The 20,466-nt window shown below is 32.1% G+C and overlaps 2 protein-coding genes and 1 long non-coding RNA gene across 3 annotated transcripts; 2 read left to right on the forward strand and 1 right to left on the reverse strand.

The window, feature by feature from the left end:
- The first annotated feature begins 3,200 nt into the window (after positions 1–3,200).
- LOC126739231 (uncharacterized) lies at positions 3,201–6,456 on the forward strand. Its single transcript, XM_050444808.1, has 2 exons — positions 3,201–3,358; positions 5,957–6,456. The coding sequence occupies exons 1-2, from the start codon at positions 3,294–3,296 to the stop codon at positions 6,237–6,239; spliced, it is 348 nt and encodes a 115-aa protein (XP_050300765.1). The 5' UTR covers positions 3,201–3,293; the 3' UTR covers positions 6,240–6,456.
- LOC126739230 (uncharacterized) lies at positions 6,452–11,217 on the reverse strand. The gene is made up of 7 exons (XM_050444807.1): positions 11,064–11,217; positions 10,818–10,979; positions 10,629–10,756; positions 10,326–10,578; positions 6,945–7,082; positions 6,661–6,888; positions 6,452–6,611 (listed from the first exon to the last, which is right to left on the reverse strand). Exons 1-7 carry the CDS (start codon positions 11,206–11,208, stop codon positions 6,487–6,489), a joined length of 1,179 nt encoding a protein of 392 aa, XP_050300764.1. The 5' UTR covers positions 11,209–11,217; the 3' UTR covers positions 6,452–6,486.
- Positions 11,218–14,815: 3,598 nt separating this feature from the next.
- LOC126739232 (uncharacterized) lies at positions 14,816–17,231 on the forward strand. The gene is made up of 3 exons (XR_007661576.1): positions 14,816–14,903; positions 16,689–17,153; positions 17,217–17,231. It is a non-coding gene; the product is annotated as an uncharacterized LOC126739232 (long non-coding RNA).
- The last annotated feature ends 3,235 nt before the right edge of the window (positions 17,232–20,466 follow it).

The raw sequence follows: 20,466 nt of genomic DNA on the forward strand, positions 1-20,466 counted from the left end.
AATTAAAGAATAATATACAGTGTGTGTGAGCCAAACGGAATAAATTAGCTAATAAATAGATGTTGATAATAGATGCTAATAAATAGATAATGAGCGTGTTGGAAAAAACGCTCGAACACGTCGATTGGTCGGTTCCAATTGATAACGGTGGTCAATACCAATTTGCTTAGTTTAAACGTAACACCCAGTATGTTCATTAATTTTTAGATTCCTCAGATCATTTTAGACATATTTTGTATACAATGTCCTATACTATACTATTTAGAAAAGAAAATTATTTATTTTTCAAGATTCTATACAACTCACTTAATACTTTTTGTTCATTTAGGTCTTGGTAATGATAAAGCAAGCAAAAACTATTTCAGAATTCCTTTTTATTTATATGAGAATAGAAAAAACTAATGCCAGACTTAATGTTGACTCATGTTGCATGACAGAAGTAGTCGTTAGAATTTCATTAACTACAAGCCAGAAGAATGGTTCATTTAACAGAAATGCACAAAATAACAATTCTAAAGATGATTGGCTCTGGAGATAATACACGGACGCAAATGGAAGTAGCTCGCTTATTTCACGAAAAATTTCCAAATTTGGCGTCTTTAACCCAACAGACAATTAGTAAAATAGAAAAGCAATTCCGCGAGCTGGGCCATGTTAGGCAGGTAAAAAAAGCAGCTGCCAATGCAATAAGTCAGGTTGAGTTTGAGGAACACCCACATACGTCTACTCGGAAAGCAGCCCCAGTACTCGATATTAGCTATTTATCAGTTATTAGAAGATTAAACGAAAACAAAATGCATCCCTATAATAGTATACCCACCCAGGAGCTCACGGAAAACGATTTTGACAGGAGAATGTATTTTTGTGAATAAAAGATGGCAATGTTAGACAGCAATGTGATCCATGTTTTCTGATGAGTGCACCTTTACTCTTCACGGTCATGCCAATCGTCAAAATTGCCGCTATTGGTCCAGGGGAAAATCCTCGCTGGACGAGAAAAGACAATACTCAATACCCTGAAAAGGTTAACGTGTGGGCAGGAATAATTGAAGATCAGATCATAGGTCCCTTTTTTATTGAGGGCAATTTGAATGGCGATAATTATTTAGAATTGCTTTAAAATAATGTAGTGTATCCTGATCCAGGAAACCCACAAGTTCCAGCGAATATGATATGGGTTCAACAAGTTGGAGCACCACCCCACTGCCAAATAAATGCCCGGTAGTACCTCAACCAAATATTTCCAGATCGGTGGAATGGCCAGCACTGTCTCCCGATCTGACGCCATTAGACTTTTTCTTATGGGGATATATGAAAACTATTGTATACAAAACTAAACTCACTGACTTACGAAGACGAATAACCCGGGCACTTAGATCGATCACACCTGAGATGTTGAGTAACGTTAGAAGAAATTTCTATTTACGGGTAGGGTATTGCCAAGACGTTTTGGACATCTCCTACATTGGCATTATTGTTTAGATTTGTATTATGTATAAGTTTTTGAATTTGTTGTAACAATTTTCGGCAAATAAATAATTTTCTTTTCTAAATGTTATTTTTTGAATTTTACCTAATATTTCAGAAACAGTCAAAGAAAGGTATAGGACATTGTATATAAAATATGTCTAAAATAATCTGAGGAATCTAAAAATTAATTAACATACAGGGTGTTATGTTTAAACTAAGCAATGGTATTGACCACCGTTATCTGATACTCCCTGTATAAAAAGTTTTTATGAAAAAAAATGCGCAACTATAAAAACAAATCGACGTGTTCGAGCGTTTTTTCCAACACGCTCCCGTCTATTTATTAGCTAATTTATTCCTTTCGGCTGACACACTGTATAAATATGATATAGTAAATAAGCTATCAGATGTTAATGAATGATTTGTCTGGTCTGCTTATCAAATATTCTCTAATTTCTTTAAGAAAGTTGAAGGATAAATGTGAGAAAAGTCTTAAATAATCTTGAAATATTTTTCAAGAGAAAATTTCCAGTTTAGAAACTGATTAGTGGCTTCAGACTCGGCAGTTTAATGTACCAATATAAATAAAAAAATATGACGTGTTTTAAAAATAAAGATTTGAAGTTTTACTAGTTAATAAAATACTTCTTACTTACCTTCATACAATTACACATAATAAGTAGAATATTAACATATTAACAAGAAATCAGTACAAGACTTATCTGATAATCTTCATTGCACTTGCTAATTACTTACTTAACAATATATAACTAATTAATTTTATGCATATACCAATAACATATGATGAATTAATCAAACAAATGATTTCCGATTTACCAATTAATTTAAAAAAAAACAATATTATGCTAAGCAATTCAACTAATATACACGCAACCCAGAAAAAATTACTATAAATACCCTTTCAATCAAGCTTATAAGCATCAGTTTATTTGTTTACTACAACCTGAAACAAAACAATAACCCAAAATGGTTTCCTGCAAGATCATCGCTGTATTTTGCTTAGCTATGGTAGCTAGCGCCATGGCTTTCCCTGGTGGTCACTACGATTCTCTCAGCTACAGCCACCCAATTATCACCAAAGAAGTGGTGCCTGTCATCAGCAAAACTGTTGTGCCGGTAGTCTCTTACAAGAAGGTTTACTCTGGAGGGTATGGAGGCTATGGAAGCTATTACCATTAAACCAGGTTTTTTTTCGTTACTCACTCATCTATTTAGTGTTAATTTGCTTATAAATATTATGTTATTCGGAAATGCTTATTAAATGTGTTTGAATTCGCAACGTTTATTTTAATTCATATAGTTTTTCCTTTGGTTATAATGGCGGGTGATATTAAATATATGTGCAATTATTTGTTGCAAAGTGATATAAAAAGTAACAAAGGTAATTGATTTAATTATATATTTAAGAGAATAATAGAAACTTATATTTCGACATAAAGATTAATATAAATAGTTCGGAGTCTTATGGATGTATTAACAGTTTTTATTGAATAGTTTTAAAGGTAAGTTAGCCGATTTTTTTTATTGCTTAATTAAAGAAATTAAACTTGGAAAACATGTATGTGGAACAACTCTTTTTTTGGAAATGGCCGACATATAAAAAATCTAAATTTTGAAAAATTATAGAAAACCCAAAAAAAAAGAATCTTTATAAAAATACATTTATTGAAAACAAAAAAGAAAAATTTTTGAGGCCTAGCTGGATTCATAAACTGTGCTTTCCTTTTAGAAATTACAGGATTTCTCTTCATAAAAGCCTTTAGCCAGTCTTTACCAGCAATTTTTGAAGTTGTATTAAATTGATGAGCAATTTTATTATCTTAGCAGAATCTGAATACCAATCGACAAAGGATCCGTGGAGGCACAGGTAGACCTATTTCACTAAATCTTATTATTCTTTTAACGAGATCAGCTTCTTGTTCTTCTTTTAAAATAGATTTACGACCTAGTTTTTTTATTAGGATTCCATTCTGAACATGATTTCTAATGGTTCTTTTGGGAATATTAAACCTTGCCGCAGCCTCATATGTACTCAGAGTACCGCGTTGAACAGATCGAACTGCTGATATTAAATCCTCCTCGCACCAAGGTGCCCTTTTAGGAGGCATGATGTTAAAAATCACTGAAAATAAAACGAGAATAGTTTAGAAGTTTAATAATATGTTAATAAAAACATTAATTTGTCATGAGGATAATAAGGCCTATATGGAGGGTAATAAGGCCTATAAAAATAAGCTATAGGCCTTATTACCCATTCATGACGAAATATTATGTAAATTTATGTCGGTTAAATTTAATCTAATAAACTATTGAAATCACAAAATATAAAGTCTAACCAAAATATCTGCAGTTATAAATTAAAAATACAATTATAAATACTAAAAATACTTATGTTTTTGTTCGTTGCATTCTTATAATATCACACGCGGCGACCAGTCGACATAAGTTGGAACTTACTGACATGACGCCCGAAAGCGAGGAACGCAGGTAGTCCGTTCGAATATCGTTTGTAAATGGACCAATAGGAGACGCGGACTCAACGCAATCGATTTGCGATTAATTTAAAGCGGTTTTTTTTGAATATAGGCCTTATTACCCGACAGGCCTTATTACCTGCAGGTACCTTAGTACCTAAAAATAAAAGCAGGTTAGCTTCTTTTATGTCTAAAAATAAATATTATTCTTAACTAAAACTTATTTTTTCTTAGAATCGGTAAATAAAGAGAAAATAAACTGGTACGAAAAGAAATTTAATATAAAACAAATGAAAAAAAAGTATTGTTACATAGCGCCAAGAAAAAGTAATAGTATCGTATCAAATATCTGCTTTGAACTAAAAACGATTTCTTCTCAAGTCAGTAAATACTTATGTAGCTGGAAATATATTTTTTTTTAATTATTCGTTTCTCAAAAGAAAACGACCTTCGAGCGAATAAGACTAATTATGAAGTCATTACATAGCCATTTATGAAGTCAAATAAGTGAAATTTGATAAAGACATGTAAGTCCTATATTTTTTAAATTTTATACAATTTTGAAGAATATAAAATTAAAAACTTAAAATTTTATTCTATTAAAATTAAATAAAATAAAAAGTTTTTATTTCTGAAACTCTAAAAAATTATAGAAAATCTAGTTTAGTTTTTTTTAAATTCTAATGAATAGTTCATAATATCCACGTTTTTTTTTGTACACTTATCTAATAACTTAACTAATAACTTTATCCACAACGTCATAGCTGCTCTTCTAATTTTCAAATTAGATATTTCTGGAGGATGGAATTCAAAAATTTGATAATTTTCAACATTATATAACACCTAGATTTTTTGTTTTTAATTTAGCATACATGTGAGAAACTAGCTTAGCTAGTTTAATTATCATATAATAGGAGGAAAATATATGTATATACCTAGATACTTGGATATTTAAAAATCTTAAATTTTTTAAAATGTAAAAAATGATTTTTTCATAACATTCTCGTCCCTATTACACACATAAGATGATCAAAAAGGTCATAGCTCCTCTACTTTTTAAAATTATGTCAGATTTTAGATTTAGAAGTCAGCCTTTGAATTTTTATGGTCTATATATAACGTAAAGACAAAGATAGCTAACTAACATTAGGTAAAAAAACGAGATTCCTAAAAAATGTATATTTCTTGAAATTTCCTGTTCCGGAAATCGTAACTTATCTAGTTTCCAAAAAATGACGAATAAAAGGTGAAATTTGAAAGTTTTTGAAATTCCATTAAATCTCATTCAAAGGTTTACTTTTCTATAAAAAGTATTTCATGATATTTTTGTCCTTGTGAGTGAATTAAACTAATTGAAAAATCTCCTGACTTTTTTCTAAAATAGACAATTGTCGCGAATTTCCAAGTTTTTATTTGAAGAAAATCAACAAAGATTGTCGCGCCATTAATGGTTCTAGCAGGGATATTGACTTGCTAAGATATTGTTGGCTAGAAATTTGCTTTTATGCATAAGTGAAATAAAAATATTATTAAAAGAAATTGCATCAAGATTAATTATTTTAATTTTATTTTATATAAGTAAAAAAAATAAATTTTTGAAATTTTCAAACATCAAAAACATTGTCATAAAAGGAAATTTAAGAATTTTTATAGTGAAGTAACTCCTTCAAATTACCTCAAATGACTTGCATTATTTCTGATATTTCTAATGCCCATTTCTTTGCTTCGCGATTTTTAAAGAAAAAGAAACTCAATTTTCACCTAAAACTTTATAATTATGAGTTAAGGGAAAATAAAGGATATTTCTTTTCAAAAATTAAAAAAAAAGAGAACAAACATATTAAAAATAATTTTTTAACTCATATTACTGTTTTGGGTGTATTACGATTATTTTACCAGCAAAAAAACTATTTATCAACATTACTGGTTTATCGAGAATTCATCAAACTACCACAATCTTACAGTAGCTAAAATAAACAAAATTCTTCCAGGTCTATATCCAATATTCCCCCCAAAATGTTCAAACTCACCCTTTTGATTGTCGTATCAGCCACCTTAGCTTACGCAGCACCAGGGTTCCACTATCCAGAACCAATTTTCAAACCACTAGTGCTGCCCTCACCAAAAATCGTGGAAGTACCCGTCATCACCAAGAAAATCGTACCAGTGGTAACGCAAAAGGTGGTACCAGTAGTGTCTCATAAGGTGGTACCTGTGGTCAGCTACACCAAAGAAATTGTACCTAGCTTCGACTCTCATCCTCACCATTTTTAGATTTATTCACGATTTTATTAGGTCATAAAAATGAACATTCTTGTATGAATTTTTTCATTATTTCTTAACTATTTTAAAAATAAAGATTGATTGAAAATGAGTCAATGCCAAAAAAAAAGTTCCAAGTTTCAATTCTCATCATCATCATAATTTTTAGATTGCTTCATTGTTAGAAATGTATTTGCTTTGGGTAATAAAAAGGGGCATTCGTGTATAACGTTTTTTATTAATTTCATCTTCTTCCTAATTATCCTAAAAGCAATGAACCAACACACAATATTTGCGAAAATGTTAAAGCAAATCCACGATTTCCCGAGTCGTTCACTTCGTTTCCGTCAGTAACCACAGTGAGTACAAACGGTTTTGAGTATGCTAAAAACACATTTATTAAAACCCTAAAAAAAATTATATTTTCACTCACATATTACTGTGGGAAACCCGTTTCCACAAAACCGATCGGTATTCAAAGGCGTATTGTTGGAACTTAAAATCGGTGCCGGAATAACCACAAAATCGGTGGTGCAATTCCATCCAGTTTGAGCGGCTGATGCGGTTCCAAGAGTTAAATCACTCACGGCCGTAAATGTGTTATTGGTGACCGAAAAACTGTATAAGTCTGAGGTTTGGGACCATTGAATGCCACAATAGCCTTTAAAAATTAAGTTTTTTTTTTTAAGTTTTTACTATTTAATCAAAGAGTTATACCTGGAAAAGGCTTAACACAGACCCCATAATTCATTCCAGCAAGTTGTCTTGTGCCGTTAAGTAAGCTGGAACTGCCATAGTTGAAGCTACGCACTGTACCACTCAGTTGATTGTAAAATTGTAAACAACCAGATGGAGCTAAAAATAGAGAGATAATGTACAGGGTCGTTCACCAGGATTTACATACCTCAATAAATGTGGAAACAGTGTGGAACTGAAAAGTTGGTTAAAGGTATATTTTGAAAATAAGAAATATGGCTGAAACAAACAAAAAGGGTTGAATGAAAAATCTATCTTTTATAATTTTTTAATTTTATCTTTTTAATCACAGTTTTTTATTTTATTTATAGATTTTTCTTCTGGCAGTTCTAAAAAAACTTTTCCAATGTCACAAATATCAGTTTTCCCAGAAGTTGAAATAATAATTTCCAGGTTTTATGCAAAAATAGTGAACACAGCAAAAAATAGTATGTATAAATTATTTTTTATTACTTCAACTACCTGGAGGAGATCAGAATTATTTAATCAAATAGCTAAAAAATTATTTATTGTCAAACTTTCTGCTTTAAAAGCTGTTCTATTCTACTTCCTATAATTAAAGAAAAAGAAAAACATAAATAAAGTAGTACTTCAACTGATTTGAGGAAATTATCAACCACTTATAACTTTCCTGGAAAAGATCACCAATGACTCATTTATTGCATATGAAAGATTCTTTCTAAAATTTATTTTAAGTTTATTATTAATATTCTAAGTATATATGGAATCAAGGAAATAAAATTAGATGCAAAAGAAATAAAAGAAGACTTCAACTGCTTCAATAAACTTTAAAAAAAACTACTTTAGGCAACTTAAAATAATGCCTAATAGCTTCTAATTTAACCGTAATTGATGCTAAGATTCGTAAAGTGTTATATTTGGTAGGTGTTTCTTTATGATATGGAATATTGAACTTTGAAGATCAATAGAAGGAAGAAACTGATAAGATACCCCAGAATGCTTAAGAAGATGGCGAAACTGACCAATTAGGAAACTCTTAAACACATCAACAGGGAATGCGAACTCTTCAAAATTATTAAGAAGAGAAAAACGCCATATCTTGGACACATCATGCGAAGTGAAAGATACCGATTCTTGCAATTGATGATCGAGGTTGAAGATTGAGGGAAGAAGAGGAATCGGAAGAAACACATTTGACAGTCGACAGGGATACATGATTTGGAGTCGCTGATACATACTGTAAGGAATGAAGAGACTTCCACTGCTTTAATAAACTTAAAAAAGAACTTTTGCTTAACTTAAATTAATGTCTAATAGCTGATTGGATACGAGAGAGGCGATAGTACATAATACTATCATAGGATACGAGAGAGGCCCAAGTACTTGTCCAGAAATACTACGACCAAAGAAAGGATGCATTATTCTATTTCATAGATTACGAGAAAGTATTCGATCGCATCTAATACGACATATACCATACAAATTAAGAGAGGGGTTTGGCAGGTATGTGTGCTATCTCTACTAGTATATCATTTATACTCAGAAGTAACTTTTCCAGCAGCTTTAGCTAAGAAGTGGAGATAGGTATAAAGATTCATGGAGTATGGATTACCAATAGCCGTTATGCTGAAGATGCGGTGATAGCCGACAATATATATGACCTACAATAACTGATCACTGTGGTAGGAGCATAGAGTAAATTAAAAATCAAAATTCGTGATTTCTGGTATCAGGTAATCTTCAGGTAGTTGACTTTGAGTATATTTGAAAACTTCAGCCTAACTTTAAACGCAAAACCGCCAGTTTGCAGTCAAATTCTTTAAGAAATGAAGAACTTCTTCAGTTATCTAGAAAAAAATATCCAATTACCGATTTATTTTAATTTTCCGCTTTTCGTAAAAAAATTTAAAAATATAATGAGTTCAATTCTTTTGAAGACCAGTATATTTTCTGGGCAGCAGAGAACATTTCTAAAATGTTTTCAAATGTTTAAAGAAAAAATATGAATTGGTTGCTTTAGTTGAGTATTACTTGAGTTTTTACGCTCTCAACTGTCTGGACTAGGTAAAGTAATATAATCAGATGCCTGGAAAAAATAGAAACTCCCTTGAAATAACTTAAGAAGAAAGAAAAATTCTTAAAACTAGAGAAAAAATCTTCAATAAGTTATTCTTTTGATTTATAATTCGACAAATTTATAAATATTTCCAGAAGGTTGGGAATTTTTTACTCATTCCACATTGTCTTAAAAAAAAGATATCCAATCATCTCTGATGGCAAGAGACCAAGAGATAACTCAATGTTAAATTAAGATATTGAAACCATTGAGTGAAAACTTTGCCTGGCAGTTAAAGCAGTTTTTTTTAAGCCATTTGATGAATTTTTATTTTCAATTGTTTATTAGTCTAGGCAGTTGACGTAATTAAAAAAACTGAGCTGCCTGAATAGTCAACTACTTGGATAAAGAAATAAAAGCAGAATATATAGACGAGACTAACGACTATTTCTGGATCTTAAAAACTGCTTGGAAAAAATTTGATTGATTGAACTGATTCGATGATTCTTTACACATTTATAAAATATAGTTACTTACATTTTTTAATTAGTTTCAGAAAAAATTGCCATTTGAAGTAATTTGTATTATATATGCTTAATTATTTCAGGCTTTCTGCATTGTTTTACTCGGACATTTAAAGCTGTTTCTTTATTAGTTCTATGCAAGTGAATTCATACAGGCAGGCAGTCGAAATGATTCTCTTACAATAAATAAATGAAAATGAAAATTTAACGATTTAATCTAAACGGGTTGGGTTGCACGTTTTTATGCCTAGCATAAAATAAGAAATTAGTTTGGAAACCTGAGTCAAATTGAACTAATTGAATTTTGAGTGTCTGAAATTACTAAACAACCACTTCAACTTTAAAGTAGATTCACGAAAAATTAAAAAAAAAGTGTTATTATGTAAATTAAAACCTTTTTTAAGTAGTTAAATTGGGTAAAAATGCATGAAAAAAAATAGAAATTACTTTAGACGTTTGCAGTCAATAAGAAATTACTTAAAATAACCGAATAAAACTAGATATGGCGTCGATTGCCTTAAATTAATGGAAAACCTGAATGCCTTCAAATGACTTCAGATAAAGAAATATGAATTACGTCAAATGAGATAAATATACCTTGATAAAATTAAATACTTAAACTATTTTGGTGAATGTAAAAACTACTGCCTGGAGAAAATCTATAATGAACTTTTAACAATAGTTGCTGATGTTTTTAAGAACTTAGTAAATATAGTTTTGTATACCTAAATTCTATTAAAAATTAATTAATAAACTCACAGATGGGACTTCAATAACTAATAAATTAAGTATAATTCATACCTCTCCAAGGACAGTTACAATTGATTTGGGCCACTTTAATATTCCAAGATCTTGAAATAGTAGCCGATCGAACGTAAATAGTGACGGTAATGGAAGTATTTCCATTAAAATCCACATACATATGCTGACCAGTATTTTCTCCACAAATAATCGGTACTATTGACGCACCCCCAGTTACGGTAAGTGCATCCGTTGTGCATGTACCATTAACATTTGGCTGTGCAAGGTTTAGCGTTAAGAAATCTAATCTTACCTAAAAAAAAGTAAAAAAAATCCAACTGCAAAAGAGTTTTTTGCACTTACTTGACATGCATCGTCTTGTTTCTCAATGGTAAACGAACAAGCAGTGCCCCCTGTATACGTGGAAGGAAAACCAGGACTCACAAAGTAAGTATTATTGACACTGCTGCTCTCTCCACAAGTCCTTTGAACTAAAATTATTAGATAAATGATTTTCAGTTTCACGAGAAGAAGGTTCTTGTGAAAACTTACAAACGCAACATGCCCCCGCACTGTTTGCACAAGAAGCAGCTCTCACTCCATCTTGATAAGAACATTCTCTTCTGGTGAAACACGTTCCAGTGAATCCATTACCGCCGTCGCATTCGCCATTTTCAAAACGTACTAAGCCTACACCCCAGAAGAATGGTAGCCCTAAAAAAGTAAGTTTTTCATTGAGTTAAGTTCTTTATGATTATATGATAGTTTAGAACTTTTTTAATTAATGAAAATACTTACAAACATATTGCCTGGAGCTTCTGTTGAAGAACAGTTCTGTATTTGCAGGAAAAACCAATTCATTTCCACTGGGAAGACTATCACTAAAAATCAAAAAAGTGGCAAATATTATTGTTAAGCCAAATTTGACCTTTGCGAACTCCATGATAGCTTCAGTAATGGGGCTGGACTGTTGTGTAAAAAATAATGTTTTCTTTTTATTTTGCGCCATTAGCACCTCAACGTAAACTATTTTGATCTACATTTTAAGACTGTGTTAATTTATTGGTAAACTGGAGTAGAATATTTTAACGGTAATAGCACAGTTTTATTATGAACTCGTATTGAGGGATTGGTATATTCGTAAAATGTATACAGTATGTTGGAAATATTTAACAGAATATTTTATAAGAATTGATGTCATAGGAATTTTTAAATTTTGGCAAGAGATTTTGTTAAAGTGTATCTGGTTGAGTTGGGTTTAGAATCAAGACAAACTCAGGTGCTAAAGTTTTTAAAGATAATTGAAAGAAATATTTAAGATCCTCTTAACAGCGTCAGATTTTTGTTTATGTATATTTTCCGTGTATAGTTTATTTTAATTTATTTTCAATGACTGACGTTCTTTAAATTAGGACCTATATACAAAATGTGTCTTGTGCTACATTGACAGACGCTTGACAGACGAGGTATAATAAAAAGGTTGTATTATATTGCTGCGAGTATGGTCTTATATAGGCCAAAACGCTGTAAAATTAAAGACTTATGAAGTGTGAATTCCTTTAGGCCCCAAACCCAGCCTAATCACAGTTCCAGGTCGGCAAAAAAAAACACAAATTCACTGAAAAAAATAGGGGGAAATATCATACAATATCAATATATACAATACAATAATCACCAATTGTATTTTGTAGAAGCCCAAACTTTAGTAATTTTTTAAAGAATATTGAACTTTACTTTGTAAAGCATACAAAATACAAAATATCATTTGTAAAATTTATTTTGCATGTAATTTTTACAATATACAAGGTAATAGTTTACACGGTAAAAATACGTAAACAAAACGGGAAAATACATATATTTTGTAAAATTACATAATTCGCTACGTAAATTAACAGACGCCACCAAATACGCCATACCTATACTCAGCTAATTTAGGCTATTTCGGCGTTTGCCGTTTGTTTAGTCACACCTCGCACCAAAATTATTAAGGGAGCGTGAGCTCAGGCTCCTATGGGATAAAGTATTGCGTATTAGTGCATTGGTTAAGTGAATTTTGTCCATCTTGTTTGAGTTTTTGTGATAATACAGGTAAGTAAATATTATAATCCTGTTTTTATGTAGTATTTGCTCGATTAAATTCATTAATATTCAAAAGTATAATAAGCATTTGTATATACACCGAAATCTTAATGGATTATTCCAAAATAAGAAAATTTTTTAATAATATTCCTATAATCAGGGAAACTAAAGAAGAATGGCCATTACTATTTTCATCACCATCTCTTTTTTGGCATTTCAAGAATTAACAGGTGCTGATATTCACCTACTCAATGGAATAAATGAGAAAGCTGACAAAATCACAAAGTGCCTTAAACTCCCCAAAGACGCTGATTTAAAAGAAAATGTATCAACAGAACAGCAACGAATTAAAAATTTAATACAGCACTTCAAGGAAGATATTGAATTTTTGATATCTCAAACAGAGGCAAGTGACATTTTTTATAAATAAAAAAAACTAAAAACTACATGACTCTAACCTTAATTACAACTGTAATATTATTTTTTATTTTAAATATATTTTTTTTATTCCAGGTCCAAATAAATTTAAACGACAACGATGTTTATCCCGACAGCAAGGTAAATAATTTATGCCTTAGAAGTATCAAACAATAACATATACTTATCTTATTATTTTAGAAAACAAAAATTGCTTTTATGTTTTGGTTGAACGTCAAATAATACAGGCAGATGGCTACACCACTTTTCTGGAGGCCCTAAAAGTTCTGCTTGCGTTGTACTTTGTACTATCTTGATTTACCCGAAAAAACTAGAAACTACCCTCCAAATTGGAATTTCTTCAAAGATATTTTCTAAAACTTCACCCCGATCAGAGAAGTAAAGCCAGGCACGTATCTAATAGCCTAAAGAAGGTTTTTTTGTCTAATGAATTCAAAAAAAATAAAAAAACATAATAAGTACCTATAATATACCTTTGTTATATTAATATGCATACTATATATATTTTTTATGTAGAAAAACATTTTTTTGTTAACATGTTACATGCCATGTAATGTTATTTATTTTGTTTACGTATAGGTATACCTACGACAATGATTTGATGGAAGAAGAAGGTACATATTTCCTATATTTTGTTTTATTATTATTAGAATAATAGGTTTTTGTTAGAAGTCGATTTTTTGTTCTTTTAACAAAAGATTAAGATCAAAAAAAGTTGATTCCTTTTACCGCATTTTTCAAATATTTAACTTAATGGTGCTGGGTATTAAAATGTACAATTAAAAAGTAATCATTTTGTAAAATTAAAATTATTACTCGCAATGGAAAATCACCTAACTTGCCTGTTAAAAGAAAAACATCAACTAAAGATTGCCTTTTTGTTAGTTGTTTATAATATTTCAAATTATATATATATATATTTATACCCTTATTTAACTATATAGGGCCCATATATAGTGGATATAGAATGTTAAATTATTATTTTTTTAATATAAACTTAATTATATAAAATTTAAGGATTTTGTTGTTTAATTTCATACGTACATATATGAAATTTATCCATTTTATTTTATTATATTTTTTAAGTAATATTGAATTACCAAATTTAACAATCATATCCTGTTTGAGTTATATAACATAAGCAGGATCTGATTGGTAAATTATGTAACTCTATATTACTTAAAAGTATAATAATTTAAATTCAGTATAAGTCATTCAATTATAGATTTTAAAATTTTATTCATTTAAATATTAAATAATACAATATATATTTTGTAATTTTTACCAATAAAAAAATTAATTTTAAAGTATTTAAATGGACAATTTACTTGCCTAACAACTAATTATTTATAACATATTTTAAAATTTTAATAATTGTATTAATAAATAGTACAATATATATTTTGTAATTCTTACTAATAAAATTGGTAACATCGTTTTTTTCATTAAATAATTATTTTTTTTACAGTATTTGAACGGAAAATTTACAAATTTTAATTGGTAAATTTACATTACATATTATTGATGATTATTACTTAAAATATTCTGTATTTTCATATTTGTAATTATATGGAATAAGGATTGGTCACAAAATTACCTAAACTAAATGCTGAATTTTACGAATCCTATTTATCAGTGTTTACGATTTAAATTTGGCGCGTCTTGTTTTACGTTAGGAGTTGACAAATGACGTAGCTGGAACTTTACGTTATGTGAGTAATTTTAAGACTTATCAAATTAGAAACTATAGAGTAAGAAAACAAAGTATCATACTTTCTCTATAACACAAGCTAAATTCGTAATCTTGCGATTCATTTAAATCAAATTTAAATATTCTTAGTTTTTCACGTCTTTCGCCGCTATATATTAGATTTTTCTTTATTTAACTTATTTCGGTATTTAAGTTAATACAATAAATACAGGTGTGGCTATTGTTATTTGATAGGTATACAGATATCTTTCGCACCAATAAGTTTGTGACAAAACCAGAAAAATGTATATTGCACTATATACTGTAATTATATACAATTCATTGAATTACGGTTATGTTTTTAAATTTATTCGTATAAAAAGACTTAAATTTGTTTAAAATTCATCAGTTGTAGTTCTGTTTTATTCCTAGTAAGTATACGTATAAGTTAAATAATTCAAATTATTTAAAAATTAAGTGTGATAATTCTGAATGCGTGGTAAATGTGCATTAAATAACTTATTAAATTAGTTCTTATTACTTCCGGTTTTTACTAGAATTTCTCAATTGTCATCTGGCACTTTTGATTATATTTGTAAAATAGAAAACGCCGGCCTACCTAATCATGAAGTCTTTGGAAGATCTTTGGGGCTTAACATCAAACTAAACTGATACTACGGTATGTACTAGTGCTAACTTTGACCGGTTTCAAGGGCTGAGTATAGTTAAATCAACTGAAACATTCCGCCAATGTGTCTGATCCACTACCAATCTCTCACAAAAAAGTAGTGCATCATTAAATTAAAACCTAAATTGCGTCAAAGTATTTATGGTTCACGAAAGGAGATTCCACAAATACCAAGTAATCTTCTGCATAATATGACAGTAACAATTCCCTTTGTGGTACACCTGCTATAAATTAAATAAGACATGATAGGCAGTATTGAGTCTACCAATAAGATAATAACAATGGGATTTCTAGTCAAGAGATGAGTCCAAATATATTCCTAAAAATATAACATTATCAACACTATTTATTTTTGTATCATTTATATGGAGCTCATCTAATTTTTTAATAACTGCATTTGCTTTTATTTGTAGTTAAATATCTCAGGCACTGGAAATAATTAGAAAAATGTAATCTGCAAAAGAAGTAATTGAAATATTGGATAATACAGGGCCCAATACTCAGCCTTAAGGCATACACATGAAATATTTTTCACATCCAGAACTGTACTTCAGCCAGATACTGCATAGGAAACACTAACATATTGTTATCTATTTTTTTAAAAAGATCTAATCCAACTTAGGCTTTTACCTTCAAATCCGTTATGATGTAATTTCTGCAGAAGAATGTTATAATAATCCACGCAATCGAAAGCCCTGCTGAAATTCCAAAAAAGACTCCAACAGGGCCCTTCGCTGCATCATTATAGCTCAGAAAGTCACAATAAAAAGCGTACATAACAAAATGTATGAATTTACTCGTCTGAAAACCATGTTGGTGTGCCCCAATTATTTCATTTTCCATCAAATACATAGCCAAGCTATCCAGAAAGTAGTATTAAAGAATTTTTTATAATAGAAGTTGCTAGCAATTTGTTCAAACATTGACATAAATTTATACTAGAAAATCCGCAGTTTCGGATTTTCGTCAGTGCGATTTACGCCTGTCCATACCCAATTCTACTAAAAAATTTATCTTCTATGAGGGCTTGTTGAGTTGAAGATCTTTAGTCATCTTCCACACAGAATTATAGAGAAATCATCACTGAGAGGTCTTAGACGCAACCTTAAAATGTTGTTAGTGGAAAGGGCATATTACTCACCAGTGCAATTTTACTTGGATATATTTTAATTATCTTAATAATTTAATTATAATTGAATTAAACAATTTATGTCTGTAATGTTTTTACATCTCTTTCCTTTTTTTAAATAAATAAAGCAGAAACGCCGTATATTTAAAAAAATTTAAAAATAGTGTCTAACATGTTCTTGATTCAATTTATGTTTTTTGTATATTACAATTGATAAAAATGGCGTTTGAATCATACCTATTTTGCCGTAACTAACAACAATTTCGTTGCATACTTAGTAAAACGGCCGAGACATCTATCAGTCAGATATGGACATTGTTGAAAATATTGTAGTTACTCAGGACGGAATGACGGCATTTTAAATATCATTATCTACTATTTACTTTTCTTCTTTTTTAGCCCTGTCACCCTCAAAAAGATAATGTTGTCCAACTTTACGACCCTCGTGACCATTTTACTATTGGCTACGCCAATATTTGCCGCTCCAACTTATCTGGACCACGCAATCGCTCCGGTACATGTGACCACAGCTGTGGTTGGCCACCTCCCCACCACAATTTCCCAACAACACAATCACGTGATCCACCATGCCGCGGTGGTACAACCGGTGGTGCACGTACCGGTGGTACACCAGACTCCGGTCGTTGTTGCTACTCATCATGGTTATGGACATCATGGGCATTATTAAGTAGTTTTGTAAAACGACGGTTGAAAATAGAATTTGGTTTTAAATGAAATTTTGGTTGTTTTGTTGTTATTCTAGTTTTATGTGGACCCAACATTAGCATATGTGACAAGGACCAAACTATGTCCAAGCCTCCTTGACTAAAAATTGACTTGTTCTTACATAGTCATGCCACGTAGGTATTTATTCCAGACAAAATTATGAAAAAATTTACATTCCTAAGAGAATTTTCTTCTTAACAGTTTGACATGGTTAAACCTCCTTACTCACACGGACTTCACATTGGAGGTCTTGGAGAAAGGTTTTCAGGTGGATACAATATACCCCGACTCCTCCAAGGCATTTGATAGATGGTATGTATCGCATGGTATGTTGCTTCATTAGCTTAAGTTGTGTGGAACTAATTGAAGTTTCTTGAAGTCTTGACTTATTGTTCCAATTGGCGGTTTTCTATCTACGGTAGATTTTTTTGAAGAACATTCAAGTGTTCTAATATTTGGTAAAACCAGTAGTTGCATGAACGGGAAGTAATCAGCTATATACCACTTTAAGCATTATAAGAGAGCTTGCAGCGTGTAATAATCGTATATGTGGCGCCATGTAGCGGCAGTTAGCTGACTATGCTTCAAATTTATGTTTAAATTAAGCAGAATTCTTTAGTACGGAAAAATATCAATAATAACTTTTACTTTTTCCTAAAAAAGAAGCAACAAAACTGTTCTCTTGCAGATTCTCTGCTCCTAATATTTGTATCGGACTGTATTCATAACATTTTAATAATTTATTCTTAAATTGCCTATAGAAGAAAACAACAAGTCATTTCGGATAGGCTTAAAAACACCCTTGCTGTTGCATAATTATTCACCATTTAAAGCATAGAACAATATAAAAAAAGGGGAAATTCGATCTAAAGTGACATATTTAAAGTTAAATTCTTTATTAACGGTTTTAAATCGCTTAAAATATTTTTGAATTTTAGCTTTATCAGAACGGTATTAAAACGGATAAAATCCGGACCATGTTATCGGGATAAAACAGGCGAATGTGTGGCGCTAAAAGACTTCCACAAAATTCCCCGGATCGTCATGTTTTTACGTTTCTGCTGCCCTAATAATATATTTATTTAAAATTATGTAATATATCATAAATTTAAAATTTTAAATTATATATCTAAATTTATACAAGTTTTTTCATTTTTTTAAATTTAAATCAACAATTTCTTAAAATTTGGTAAGAATATTGATTATTTTTTTAAAAATCATAAAAGACACGGCAGCCGATACGTGCTTTTAAGCCAATCAGATGCCAGGTAAATTCTCACCAATCCACCATAAAAATTAAAGAATAGTTTAAATTTCCCGCCTTTTAGCGGTTTAAGCGCCAAATTTAAATGTGACCACTGAAATGATTAAAGCTTCATTCTGAGTAGGGCGAATTTCGCGGATATTTGACGGGCAATTTTTATCTCGCACATTCGCATATTTTTTCCCATATACAGGCCTACGCTGATGATCTGGTAATCTTTTGCCCGGAAAAAGATGCCGTTTTAATGCGGGGCCCTTTGTTGAGAACCCTGCGTATGGTGGACATATGGTGCCTCTCGGGGGGGTCTCAGGATTAACCCCAAAAAAGCAGAGCTCCTACTATTCACGAGGAGACATAACTTTGGCACGCCCCCTTTTATATCTCTAGGTGGCGTGCAGCTGCGTTACTCCAGGACAGTTCGATTTCTGGGAATCAAGTTAGATCCCAAACTCTCCTGGTACGATCATGCAGACATCAGAATGAAGAAGGCCACCTGCGCGCTATGGGTCTGCAGGCGGGCTTTCGGCAATACCTGGGGTCTGTCTCCTAAGATCCTTCACTGGATCTACTCGCGCATTGTGAGACCTCTTCTCACATACGAGACTATCGTTTGGTGGCCATGTACGGAGAAAGCGAAAATTCGTGCTCAACTGGACAGAGTCCAACGTCTTGCATGTTTCAGCATAACGGGTTCTATGCGGACGGCGCCAACTAGAGCGCTCGAGGCTCTGCTGAGTCTTCCGCCTCTGGACCTCGTTGTGCAATTCGAGGCAATGAGGACTGAGTACAGGCTATACGTCCTCGGCGAACTACGTGCTGGCGAGACCGGTCATGCAAAAATTTGGTCACGGGCCATACAGGAATGTCCTCTCGTTTTGATGGGCAGTGACTGCATGGCTCCAGTGACTGTGGACTGCGAGGAATTCGTGACGCACATTGCAGGTAGAGAGGAGTGGCAGCATTCCAACAAACCTCCCCCCTAAATAGGGGGACCATCTGGTACACAGATGGCTCCAGAATGAATAACAGAGCCTGGATCAGGGCTTTGTGGTTGGATCCCACATACCAGTAGGGCATACTCGCTGAGGGAGCACGCCACTGTCTTCCAGGCCGAAATATTCGCTGTATTAAAATGCGGACAGAAAATCCTAAGCTGCGGACACTGCAATACAGTCGTATCAATATGCTTGGACAGCAGAGCTGCCATTAAGGCTATCACGGCCGCAAAGGTAAGCTCCAAGCTTGTACTAGAGTGCATAAAAGTCCTGAAAAAACTGGTAAAGGTTGGATGCAGGGTCCAGCTCGTCTGGATACCTGGCCACGCAGGCCATGCAGGTAATGAGGAAGCGGACTCTCTTGCCAGACTGGGATCCGCGAATGTGTCGATGGGGCCGGAACCCATAGTTGGTATCGCCAAATGCGTTGCGGTCTCGTCAATGAAGGGTCTGCTGGACAAGTGGACCCACCGAAGATGAACTGAGTTCCCTGGTATGAGACAGGCCAAAGCGCACATAAGTGGGCCCTCTGCCTGTCTCACCAAAAATCTACTATGCCTAAAAAGACGCAAAATTCGGCTAGTGATAGGTCTTTTAACCGGTCACTGGCACTTAAAAAGCCATCTCTATCCTATCGGTATTGCGGACAACCCGGAATGCCGATGGTGCTGTGAGGAGGATGAAACCGTTGACCATGTAGTCGGGCACCCCCCGCACCCCAGCACTCACGCGCGCCAGGTTCAAATACTTGGGTAACACTTTCAGTGCACCGAGTGACTTTAAGTCCTTCAGACTAGAGAGCCTTATCGGTTTCCCTAAGGCCGTTGGGCTCTGGTAACCCTCGGTGGGGCATGACGGGTCCATTAGGAGACCTATATGCATAACTGCCTTGGCAGTCCACTGTTTCCACAATTCAATTCAAATTCCCATACACAAAAGCAATATTCGTCTACGTGAAAAAGCGGATATTCGCAAAAAAGTTAAACGATTTCAACTATTTTGCTGTCATTTCTTCTGTCAATAATTGTTTTTTTTTCTTTATTATATTATAATTTGTTTATTTTAATCTTAAAATAGAATCTATCTAATCTGTGTGATCTATGTGTGCAAAAACAAACATCAATAACAAAGTACATGAACAATAATCAATAATTAAAATTCGAAGACCTAAATGGTGATACCTAATTAACAT

This window comes from Anthonomus grandis, chromosome 8 (genome assembly GCF_022605725.1).
Source record: "Anthonomus grandis grandis chromosome 8, icAntGran1.3, whole genome shotgun sequence".
NCBI classification, from domain to species: domain Eukaryota; kingdom Metazoa; phylum Arthropoda; class Insecta; order Coleoptera; family Curculionidae; genus Anthonomus; species Anthonomus grandis.

Excerpts from the sequence above, each read along its gene's own strand:
- LOC126739231 (XM_050444808.1), top strand. The coding sequence starts at position 3,294 with ATGAGCAATTTTATTATCTTAGCAGAATCTGAATACCAATCGACAAAG. Across the intron at positions 3,359-5,956 it reads AAGGATCCGTGGAGGCACAG|GTCTATATCCAATATTCCCC; the intron begins GTAGACCTATTT and ends AAATTCTTCCAG.
- LOC126739230 (XM_050444807.1), bottom strand. The coding sequence starts at position 11,208 with ATGGAGTTCGCAAAGGTCAAATTTGGCTTAACAATAATATTTGCCACT. Across the intron at positions 10,579-10,628 it reads AACAAGACGATGCATGTCAA|GTAAGATTAGATTTCTTAAC; the intron begins GTAAGTGCAAAA and ends ACTTTTTTTTAG. Across the intron at positions 6,889-6,944 it reads CTGTGTTAAGCCTTTTCCAG|GCTATTGTGGCATTCAATGG; the intron begins GTATAACTCTTT and ends TAATTTTTAAAG.